The following is a 13,118-nucleotide window of genomic DNA, read 5'->3' as shown; positions in this document are numbered from 1 at the left end:
CATGGCAACGTGTCAAACTTTAACATTTGTTTCCTGTGTTTTTGGGGCACTTAATAAGCTTAGATTTTCATGAAACTCAACACACACATCAGTATTAACGATAGTTAGACACTGGCAAAGGCTCATAAATGGGCGTGGAGGAGGCGCTCCATAGCGCCACCTTTTGTCAAAAGTTGGGGGGTTAGTTTTAGCTACAGACACCAAACGTGGTATGTATATTGGTCTCATCAAGCCAGACAACTTTCTAATTTACACCCATTAGCTGCAACCAACAGGAAGTCTGCTATTTTGATTTGAATGTGGATTTTTGGAAAAATCAGGCTATAAATAAATTCATACTCCTCCAAGCAGGAATAAGTAGTTCACTCCAAACTTTGTCAACATGATGCCAAAATACTGAAGATGTTAAATTGCGAGCAGATTTGGGATATCTTGAACGGTTGATTTATGGTGATTTATTAAAGTTGCAGTAAAAAAACATAACCTTAATTTTCTTATATCTTTAAAATGCAGCATCCAAACACTTCAAAACTTTTTACATACACAGAACTAGTCATTCTGAGAAATAAATGCTTAGTTCCATCAATATAAAATAGCCTACTAAAAATACAAAAATAAAAAACTATTAAACATCTGATCTCACTCTTACTCTCTCACTCTAACTCTGTCAAGTGTGTGTGTAAGTGTGAGTGTTGAGAGTGGGGGAGGGTAGCTGTGTGTGAGAGAGAGACAGTGAGAGACAGAGAGAGAGTGCATTTAAAGTTCTAATAAAGTATCCCAACTGTTCACAACTTTTTACATATGAAAAACAAGTCATCCTTTGGAAATATGTTAATCATGTTTTCAGAGACCGCAAAAACATTTAAAATATCACACATGTAAACTAGCAGATGAACACTGTAATACCAAGGATGAAAACAAGATGAGCGCCATTTTGCCACACCCACTTCTGAAAACCATATCAGATGTAAATTTTCGCCAGGTCTGACGCGTGTGCAAAGTTTCATGAGTTTTCGAGCATGTTTAGGCCCTCAAAAAGACTTTTCATTTTGAAGAAGCAATTCCAATAGGGTCCTCGCACTGCAGTGCTCGGGCCCTAATAATAATCCTTAGAAAAACAATAGGGCCTTTGCCCTTTTAGGGCTCAGGCCCTAATAATAATAATAACTGAGCAATTCCAAGAGGGTCCTTGCACCACAGGTGCTCGGGCCCTAATAAAAAATCCTTAGGGGATCAATAGGGCCCTGTGCCTTAGTGGCTTGGGCCCAAAAGATAGCAGTAATTGTCTTATTTTTAAAAATACATTATGCATGTATTATGCATGCATTATGCAAATGCATAAAGATCATTAAGACATTTCAAAAATGCTTATAGATCATTAACATTAGTTAATGCATTAACTAGGACAGAAATCCTGATCCTTAACTGCTCAGTTCAATTAATCAGTGACAAACAAATACATAAAATAAGTTAATATGTACTGTACTGGCAATATAGTGTTATATAATTATTTCACAAATGCTTATAGATCATCAAATTCATTAACTAACAAACTAACAAACAAACAAACAAAAACATTACAGTCTAAATCATATGGAGTTCTGGTAACACTGCAATAACGTTACCAAATGACCAATTATTTGTTAACATTAGTGACTGCATTAACATGAACTAACAAAGAAAAATGTGTTTTAACAGCATTTATTAATGCTTGTTTTAATGATAGTTAGTAAAAATGTTTATGGTAACTCACAGTACATTAATGTTAACAGATACTTTACATTTTAATAATGTATTATTAAGTTTCGAACTTAGTATCTAGAACACTAAAACATGCTATATAAATACTGTTCATGTTAAGTAATATTGATAGTTAATTTAAACAAATGAAACTTCACATTAAAGTTGTATATACTGGTTTGTGCGTGTGTTTCACACTCTTGGGCCCGGTTTCATAGACAGGATTTAGCCTAAACCAGGATTAGGCCATAGCTCAATTAAGATATTTAAGTAATTTCTATAAACGTGCCTTAGAAAAAACATTACTGGTGTTCATCTTGAGACAAAACAAAGGCACTAATATATATTAAGATCAGTCAGTACAAGTTTCAGCTGAAACAGCTCAGACTTGCATTTTAGTCTGGGATTAGTCTTAACCCTTGTCTGTTAAAGCCCCAAGGGTTTATGTTTTGTATTAACCCTTTAATTTCCATAACCCTTAAAACCAGACTACCAGAGGGTTACTGTAAATCTATGTGCCCGCTGTGCACCATTTTCCTGATGCCCCCGGGGTGGCATTAACACTGGCGGCTTGGGCCCGTGATCGCTGCTTGCAGCTATATTGTAATTTTCTTGTTTATTCCTTGAAGCCTTTTGAAACCCTTTGTACTGTATAAAGCACTATAAAGAAAGGTGAATTAACTCCGAGTCAGAAGTCAATTTGCCTGTGTTGGTCGTTGATGTAAAATCAAAAAATGTTTGAAATACCCACATGAAGTCCCCCAGATGTTTTGAAGTCAATGTCAAGGCCCATCTGGTCACAGAACTCCTGCAGGTCATCTACCATCTTGCTCTGCGGTGGTGGGTGCCTGCGCAAGATGGCCAATTCTGGGTATGTGCGGTAGATCTGATGGGCAGCCGCCATGTTTGCCAGCAACATGAACTCCTCAACCAGTCTACATGACACAAAGCATGCAATTCATTCAGGGCACATGTTGTGCAATACAAGGACCAGAGCTGAGCAAAAGAAATTACCAACAGAAAAATGATATACCTGAACAAAACAGGCTTTAGATAAGAAAGCATGTGTGCCCTCTTACACAGTTCAGTGTGAACATTTTACAAAACCCTCTATCACAGTGATAGCAATAGCTTTTGTGTGCATTCTTACTTGTTGCTGTCCTGATATTGATAGACGTAACAGCCCTGAGGCATGCTGGACTCCTTATCAAGGGTGAAAGATAGCTTAAGCTGTAACCAGGAAAGGACAACAAATTGATTAGCAAACTTTACAGCTACCGTCATTAAAACAGACCACCAAACATACAGGAGTTAGCAGAGTGCTTCATGCACATTACTGTAGGCATTATTGTCATTTAGAATAATCCAGATTTATTGGCATTACCCCAAGTGTAAGTATGTATTACTACTGAATGAGGTTCAATGAGAGATTCTGCAGAATATATTATATTATAAATATAACTGCTGGGTTTGATCAAAAAAAATCTGCAAGTTTGTGACATCAAACATAAAAATGATATCCAATGATTCTGTTTGGGACACTAAGCAGCATCAAACTGTTCACAAGAAGAACTGTACATTTAATTTTGTTCTAATGATGTTTTGTTCGATTGATCGCTTTAGGGCAAGTGAATTAAGCCCACCCAAACCTAGGTTGTCTTATCGATATTTGAACAGCCTTCTAATACTGGCAATATTAAATGCACGAATATCTCAATATCTCATCTAGAAAGACTGGGGAACAACAACAACAACAACAACAACAACAACAGTAATAATAACAACAATAACAATAACAACAACAACAACAACAACAACAACAGTAATACTACTACTACTACTACTACTAATAATAATAATAATAATAATAATAATAATAATAATGATTGATGTACATGTTTGCGTTTTTTCTTTAGAAAAAATAAATAAGTAAATAAATAATATATTTGTATAAATGTATAATATGAAATAAGGCCATAAAACCCATACAAAGTAGTCTTGAACAAGACTTAATCAGTCTTGTAGGCTAGAATATTTACTTCATAATGATGTGAAAATCTTTTTTAGTCATTCACAGAAAACAATATACTGATTTAAATTTTGTAGGACATGTTTTGTGGCCGAACGGCTGTATGCAAGGGAGTGACAATGGCCATGGATATTTAGTGATTCACACCTGAGAGACGAAGAGCCCTCCCCTAATGGCCCATCAGTTTAAATGTGACTGTCAGGTAAGAATGAATGTGAGGAGAGTAAAACAATTGAGTTTTTGGTTATTTGTATTTTATTTACAACACAGTACAATCAAAACATACATAATGAAGGTTAGAGACACTTTACTGAGCACACTGATCTAACTACAGAGATGTAATCAACAACTGTGTCATTCCCAGTGTCATTCCTGAAAAGAGATTCTGTTCAACCATATGCATACCATACCCGATATTTAAGTGTTTTGCTGGTCCTTTCCATGGATTCAAGAAAAAACAAAAAAACATCATCAGTAGTCAAGGAACTTGTTTTACCATAGAATGTGAGTGTAGTTGAACATCTGATGTTGGTACAGCGCTTTTTTAGAGTAAAATGGTTTAAAGAGACTCAAGTGAAAGTCAGCAGGATTTATCTGTGGTGCGGGTACCTGATCACGGAAAAAAAAACAACAACAAAAACAAAACAAAAAGCATCTGTGAGCATGTTACCAGGAGCATCTGTATTATGTATGTATATACCTGCTGTGCTGACTTAAAACAATTTATTGGTTATTCTAATAAATTTGGACACCCACACCTACATTACATATATATATATATAGTTCCATTATTGCAACATTCTTAGTGCATCAGATTTCCTTCAATAGCTACAAATTTTGTTCCATAAATTCAGACATTCATTTTAAATATTCAGACATTTATTCCATATATTCAGACATTCATTCTATATATTCAGACTTTCATTCCATATATTCAGACATTAATTTTTTCCCCTCTTCTTCAAAAATAGCTTATACTACTGTTTCAGCTATTAAAATAGTCCAGTTTCGTATGCAATGGCAAAGTGATTATATTTCGTTTATCAAGTTAATTTAAACGTTTTGAAGCATTTTGTTCGTTTTTTGTTTGTTTGTTCGTTAAATATAAGTTTTTGTTTTTTTAAAGTAACGACAAAGCGGCCAGCGGAAGACTGATCATAGTCTGTTTGATCAATTTTGCCTTCTCAAATCATCACGACTTGCCTAAAATAAAATATCGACAGTTATAAAACAGTTTAAGTATAAATCAATGTTAGTTTAAACGTTAAACCTAGATAAATTTATGCTATTAGGCGCATATTCCAATCATTTGTGTGGAGAGTGGAAGCTAAAGCCGCTTTGCAGAACATGGAGGTGCCAGCGCGATCACTTGTTTTTTTTTCAGTGGAAACCATTTTAAATATTCCGTCATTTTTGCTGATAAAAGTAAGAATAATACATCATTCCAAACTGTAAAAGGTCTACTTTTATTTGCGTGCACTCACAATACCAACAAAACGCTGCAAATGGTGCTTCTAACATAAAAAAAAACAAACATAATGCGCTGTCTGTGGTCTCAACAGAAGCGCTTCACAAAAATTAACCGAAACTCAGCGAATACATAACTCACAGACATGATGCATATATCTATAGAAAGCTTTAAATTATAACTTAACGAAATAAAGCAAATCGAAAACAAAAACTATTTCATTATGACATCTTTAAGGATGCATTTCTCTCTAGGGGCTTCCAAAGAGGAGATGGTGAGTCAGCAACTTTGGCAACTTCATCCTTGCCACACTGACTCAGAAAACACTAGTTTATTAATGAATAATGTAAAAATCTCCTTACTATTTCCCCCCGACACATTCATGGTAATAACTTTTGCCGGTGCTTTGCGGCAAGCTTTAGCCTATTGTGCAGGCTTGAACGCGGAACTGTTCCAAGCTGCGCTGAAGGCGCGCTCACTGCTGCTGCTGACGGAGATACTAAACGCCTACCGAGCCGATCTCGAAAGTGAAGCAAAAGTGAAGTCTCGTGTTGTTTCCACCGGATTTTTTTCATCGCCATATTTGGTGGATGTCTAAAACACAAAAATAAGAAGAAGCCTAAAACAGGCCCGAAGCCCGTCCCGCGTCTGAACTATGACGTGAAAATTGGCCCGAAGCCCGGGGCATAAAAAAGTCGGGGCCTGTCGGGGTCGGGCTGCAATGCAGGGTTCTACCGGGACATATCAACCAGTAGCCTAATTTCATTGCCAGTAACGGATGGTAAAGTTCAGGAATGAATAGTATGCGATTTATGACAAAATAGTCCCACAACTGATCGTTCATTTTTTCTTTACGTGCTTCACCTTTAGTAACAACGAATCAAAACGGATATATTTCACGGGACATGGCAAAAAGACACGGAAAATCAGAAAAGCAGCGTGCACATTTGGTTAAAAATGAAAGGCTAAAACGGGAAGCTTTGCCAGATTCAAGAGTCAAAAGTATGTCCACAGTTTTAGTAAACGTTGACAACCTCTTGAAGTTGTTCTTGACTGCGCTTTGGTGCGTTGCAATATGGTAGGGGACTGTTTTGATGCTTACCCGAATTTTTTTTTTCTTGCCCCCCTGACTCAAGAGTCAAATGTCGCCCATGCATACATACATACATACATATATATACACACACATATACATATATACATATATATATATATACACACACATATACACATATACACACATATATATATATATATACATATACATACATATATATTATATATATACACACATATATATATATATATATATATATATATATATATATATATATATATATATATATATATATATATATATATATATATATATATATTTTGATATATATCAAAAATTATTTGATGGACGTATAATGTGTGTCGAGAGCATTCACTCTCGAAATATTATATATATGTATATATGTATATATGTATGTATGTGTATATATGTGTATCTGCTGTGTATATATTTGTATATATATATTTGTATACAAATATATATATACAAATATATACACAGCAGATACACATATATACACATACATACATATATACATATATACATATATATAATATTTCGAGAGTGAATGCTCTCGACACACATTATACGTCCATCAAATAATTTTTGATATATATCAAAATATATATATATATATATATATATATATATATATATATATATATACACATACACACACACATATATATATATATATATATGAATGCTCACACACACACACACATATATATATCGAGAGTGAATGCTCTCGACACATATGCGCTGCTCACACTCCGCTGACGCTTACGATGTGAAACAGGTGTTAAAGACATTCAAATCAGCATTCATACTGCTGATACAGAAAGAGCAACACAGACTGTCTTTTCAACCACATTACAATCATTATTTCTGTGCTACAGACATTTAAATATTAGAAGTGCTGGGATAAAAGTTTATAGTTTGGGTATAAACGCTTATTGTCTACAGTAGCGATCAAAACGAAAGTATCTTACCACTTGTATGTATTGTAACGCTTATCCTCTTCCTAAATTAATATATGTTTTTAAAAGACTTATCCAATGAACAATTTGTCAGAACCACTAGTAATTTATGTTATTTTGTACAGTTTTCTAATCTTTTTTCTCCAGAATCATGAGAGAATCATGGTCTCCAATTTATTCACAACTGGGATTCTCAATTTATCCAGAATTGTGAAGCTGTTGTTTAAATGTTGTTTATTACTACATATAATTCATAAAATAGAAGTTTAATCTTATAAAGTTCAAAATGCACCTGCATTTTTTTTTGCATTTCGTCTTTTTCAGTTGAATAAAATACTATTTTCCCTATAATTTACATAACTGAGGATTTCTTTAAAAAAAAAAAAAAAAAGTTAAAAAAATCTCATCTCCTAATATACACACACACACACACAACCATTTACATACAAGTAAGAATATCCTAAGACAAGAATGGGTATTGTTTTGGTTTTAGGACAACTTTGATGAAAGGCTTTGATCCACTTCCAATGTTCATTAGTGTAGTATGATTTTGTAATCATAGACTCACTGGTTGTACTATCATAAAAAAAGCACATTTTATATCTGATAAAATAATTATTATTGTTTAGCATGTTATAAACATCTATTTGCAAACAGAGTATTAATAATAAACAAGGTTTAAACATTTCTAGACTCATAGCATTCATCAGGTTACAGTGTACACCCATATTACTTTTATATCGTACCGTTTTATACTTTATAGAGCATGAAAACATTGTGTCCAAAGAAATTTCGATACAATGAATTGCATCATATTCAAAATGTTTTACTTGATTTTTAACATTTTAGGAATCATAGTTTGGGAAAAAACCCAACTAGTAAACATGTTCAAGTTTGTGTCACAATAACACATACTAATGCATACGAAACATTACTTACTCATCAGAATGATCTCCTCCGCTGGATCAAGCCACAGATCTCATCTTGCTTTTTTTCCTGAGGTAAATTGTGGGTTATTCCTCTCAGCTCATCTTCCAGAAATGAAAAGTAGCAGAGATGAACTAGAATCGACAAGCTTCCTTTTTACGGAGACGATGTGAGGCGTTTACATGTCCGCGCGTCTCACGTGGTTGCGACTGCGACACGATTAATCATGCAGCACTAATTATTATTATTATTGTTATTATTATTATTAAACTTTATTTTATATAGCACCTTTGAAAGAAGTATTTAAAAACATAAGAAAATAATAAAGTTAAAAGATGCACACACAACATACAGAAAGTAAAAAAAAAATAAATAAATAAATTAAAAAAATAAATAAATAAAAACCCAATATAATAAAAAAAACAGTAGTTACAAAAATCACATAAAAGCTACCCTAAAAAAAATAAGTTTTAAGGGATGCTTTAAAAATTCAAGGGATTCTGCATTCTTAATCTCAGAGAACAGGGAATTCCACAATTTTAGGAGCCATTGAAGAGAAGGGCTGATCGCCTACAGTTTTTAGCCAAGTTGTTTGAACATTCAAAAGACCAGCTTCAGAAGAAAAAACACACAGGGGTTAAAAGCCCTGAAAAATATTGAGGAGCCAGGTAATTCAAGGCCTTATAAAGAAAGCATGAGAATCTTAAAATCAATTCGAAAAAACTGACAGGAAGCCAGTGCAATTTTTCCAAGATAGGTGTAATGTTTGTCAGAATTCTAGCAGCTGAATTTTTGTACCAGCTGTAATTTACTTGCAGTAGCTTTTGAAGCTCCAGCCAGCAAAGCATTACAATAATCAATACGTCCAAAAGCAAAAGTGTCGATTAACTTTTCAGCCACAGAAAAAGTCAGTATGGGATGTAATTTGGCAATGTTTCTAAGATTAAACAACAAAAAAAAAAAACAAACAAACAAAAAATGTATTTTGACTGTATTACAAACATGAGGATCAAATGTTAAGTTGGCATTGAATATCACCCCCCAATTTTTTTTGTTTAGTATACAACTATAAAGCAGAGCCATTCACACTTAAGGTAACGGACTCTGCTTTACGCAACTGGTGAGGAGAACCAACAAGCATCACTTCAGGCTTGTCACTTTTAGACAGAGAAAATTTTCAGACATCCATCTCAGCAAGACATTAAGAAAGAAAAGACACAGCCACTTTGACATCAGGTTTTCAATGTATGCAGATTGAGTATCATCTGCATAAAAGTGAAAGTTAAGTCCAAGTGTTCTTAAAATTTGGCCAAGTGGAAACACATACATATATATATATATATATATATATATATATATATACACATATATATACAGACATATATATATATATACATATACATACATATACATATATATACTTAACGGTTTTGAATAATGTATAACACTTATCTCTGTGACCAAAATCGACAGTATTTTTTGTGCCTTTCGTACTGATCATAAAAAAGTAAGCTGGTCGTGCCGGTGTGACTGTCAACCTCAGGGAGTTAATTAGAAAAAAAAAAAAAGGGTGTCTGCAGAATGGTAGCTCTCTAGGAGCAGGGTTGGAGATCCCTGCTGTAGTGGGACCTGTGCTCACAGCCCAGTACCGCACAGCCCAACTGAGATTTGCCAGTGAACGCCATTGTGCAACATTATCCAGATTACAATTATAAAACAATTGTTATTATTATTATTATTATTATTATTATTATTATTATAAAAGGTGACCTATTATGCCGCTTTTTACAAGATGGAAAATAAGTCTCTGATGTCCCCAAAGGGTGTATGTGAAGTTTTAGCTGAAAATACCTGACAGAATTTTTTAATAGCTTGTTAAAATTGTCACTTTTAGGGTAAAAGCCAAAACACACCATTTTTGCGTTTGTCCCTTTAAATGCAAATGAGCTGGTGTCCCTGGTGCCCTTTTCAGAATAGGACAGAGCTTCAAGAGCCTTATATATGATATTATATTTTATTTTATTGTATTTGATTAACTGCCTTTACCTGAAAATTGAGTGTTTATTGTTGCCCTTTTGCATTATTGATGTACTATTTCCTATTTAATACTGTACAGCCGCTTTGTCACAATTCTGTATTGTTAAAGGCGGTATAAAAATAAATATAAATAAGTAAAAATAAAAATAAAAATTATATGTTTGAACTGGAATCGGTTGTTCGGACAGTCAGCCATCTGATTGTACTGTGCATAATAAATGCATGTTTATGAATTACACATACGGGAAGCACAGCACGATAAAAATAATGATAGCTGGTCTCATGCTGTCATCATGTGCCATCACAAACTTTATAATTCCCACTTGTAATTATGAGCTCAACAAATTCAAGCGGGCGAGTTCACATTGCTTTCATATGCAATTTTTAACTACCACATTCCTATTTACGATCATTCTGGCAGCACGAGAAGGCGGCATCAGTGAAAACAGGCAGATGCAATTGAAGCTTTAGCAGCATTAACCTTGCAGAGTCCCAAGCTCTTTCAGAAAGGCAATTTGGAAAACAGATGAATGATACTGTCTGGAGCTGGGCTTTACCAATTTTTTTTTTTTTTTTTTTTTTTAAATAAAATTTCACTTCAATCAGTTTTGACCAATAGGTGGCACTGGTCCCAAATTAATGTGGTGTGGTTAACTAGGTGACGATGAGACATAATTTGGTGCCAATATGCCAAAGAAATGCAGACATCCATTTTGGCATTTTTCATATTTCCTGACCACTAGGTGGCACTGTGCAGGTACACTCAGGACATGGTTGTGAAAACAAAACACATTCAGTCTGAATACCATAAAGCATTGAGGAGATACAGCCTCATGTCTACTTTGCCGAGCTCTTTGTGCATTATTCGAGGAACGGTAGTCTATCAAAATGCTTTTGATAACTTTTTGTTAGGACCATCTTAAGATGGTCTGTATCAATTTTGGTGAAAATCTGACAAACCGTCTAGGGGTCATTCCAGCTGGAATCATCAAATTTTGGAAAAGTTCCCCACCTGACCCCCTCAGATTTGTCTGAAAAAAATCTATGTGATGGGTAATATGCCCAATAGATCATATACAAAATTTCAGATCTCTACTGTGTGTACTTTTTTCACAAAAATCTGTAAAGAAGTTTGTTTTTTACCCCGTTTTGGCATCACTGTCTGAGTGACCATGTTCAGACTGAAATATCTCCAGAACTATTTGTGCCAGGTCCATGAAATTTTCTGGGCTAAGAGTCCTAGTCCAGAACTGCATGAATTACAACTCACAGCATTGTTACTGAATGCTGGCCCTCTACTTTTCTTTGAAACTATTACTTTAAGGGTTTTCAGATGTCCATAGAAACCTCAATTTTCAATGTATAAGCATCAAACTTGGTAAATCTGATATGTACCATGTCTTTCACATCCTTTGACATCAGACAATAGAGTCTGATGAATGTTGAGATATTAAGGTCCAAAAATGGAAAAATACTGATTTACACCAATGTTCAGAGCAATATTTCCCATGAATGACACTAGGTGTGAACATAAAACTTGTTTTATTAAATATAAAAAAATTAGGATGGGGTTTTGCCTCATTTTTCTGTAATGATTTTTTTTTAAACTCAAAGTTTCGTCACTGATCCTATTGTTCACTTTTGCTATTCAACTTGGTATGGGCATTTCAACAGAATTTATTAATGTTCCACTTATACAAAAAATACAAAATACAAAAAACGTACTTCCAGACATGAGTCACTTTAATAATGTATACCACCAACACAAATAAATGTGTGACATAACAGTTACTGAAAGTTGTTTATGAAAGTGTCTGAATCCACAGTTTCATTTTCTTTTATGACATAGCATCGTCCAGTGGAAGTAACTGGCACATCAATTTTCATTATGATGTGCTGGAGAGGCATCCAACAGACATCTTCCCTTTTTGGCCAAAAGTAGCCTCTAGCTGGGCCATGGGGATGCAAAAAAAGCACTTGAATGTCTTGCTCTGTGTCAGAGACGTCTCTGATGATACCAACCCACCATTGTCGGTCATAAACACAAGTAACATATTGTCCTGGGGCCATATCTGTGATGTGAAGGCCTTGTTCAACTGGGTCAACCTCAAAGTTGACATGGAATCCTGGTGTTCCTGATACCCGACTGACCTCAAAATTGATCATTGTTGACTGATTGACTGATTGATTGATTGATGCTAGATCTCATACCACCTGAATATTATTATTTCTAATCAATATTGCCCTGCTTTCTCAATGAAAATGGATGTATTATTCACTGGATTGGGTGGAACATCAAGATTAGGTAATAATGTTGCATTCCATTGAATGACGGTAGTCGGTGAATCCGAGTTAGCTCTCCCGATGTCCGTCGTAAATGCGTTCCATTGTAACAGTTGGCAAAAATATGGATGCCTATGGACTGAACTGGCCCGAGTGTGTGTTTCGGACCCCCATCTTTAGTGGCCGTTCCATTGCACTTTCCCGAGGTGGAGGTCGGATTTCCCCGAGTCCCGAGCACAATAGAATGCTGCATTATAGCATTAATTTAGGCATATGAGTTCAAAATAGCTGCTACTACAGTAGTTGTCAATGTCACACAACAATGATTTTTTTAAAAATTATTACAGAAAAATGAGGCAAAACCCCATCCCAATTTTTTTATATTTTATTAATAAGAACATGCTCTTTCAAAAAAAAAAGTTTCATGTTCACACCTGGTGTCATTCATGGGAAATATTGCTCTGAACATTGGTGTAAATGAGTTTTTTTCAATTTTTGGACCTTAATATCTCAAAATCCATAAGACTCTATTGTCTAATGTCAAAGGATGTGAAAGACATGGTACATATCAGACCATTTACCAAGTTTGATGCTTAT

The 13,118-nt window shown here is 34.6% G+C and overlaps 1 protein-coding gene across 3 annotated transcripts in view; it reads right to left on the bottom strand.

Moving 5' to 3' along the window:
- dis3l2 (DIS3 like 3'-5' exoribonuclease 2) overlaps nucleotides 1–13,118 on the bottom strand; it is a 173,990-nt gene that overhangs the window by 41,457 nt on the left and 119,415 nt on the right. For 2 of the 3 annotated variants that reach the window (XR_007828696.1, XM_051122461.1), the window contains exons 14-15: nucleotides 2,891–2,970; nucleotides 2,492–2,675 (exon numbers count right to left, since the gene is read on the bottom strand). The exons of the other annotated variant lie outside the window; for it this stretch is intronic. Coding sequence is in view for 1 of the 2 variants with exons in the window: in XM_051122461.1 (XP_050978418.1) it covers nucleotides 2,492–2,675; nucleotides 2,891–2,970 (264 nt within the window). In the remaining variant the exon portion in view is untranslated. The remainder of the gene's footprint in view (nucleotides 1–2,491; nucleotides 2,676–2,890; nucleotides 2,971–13,118) is intronic. 3 annotated transcript variants of the gene reach the window in all.

Source organism: Labeo rohita, chromosome 2 (genome assembly GCF_022985175.1).
Source record: "Labeo rohita strain BAU-BD-2019 chromosome 2, IGBB_LRoh.1.0, whole genome shotgun sequence".
Lineage (NCBI taxonomy): Eukaryota > Metazoa > Chordata > Actinopteri > Cypriniformes > Cyprinidae > Labeo > Labeo rohita.
The sequence above is the reverse complement of the archived record's forward strand: the minus strand, read 5'-3'. Positions and strand labels throughout refer to the sequence as shown.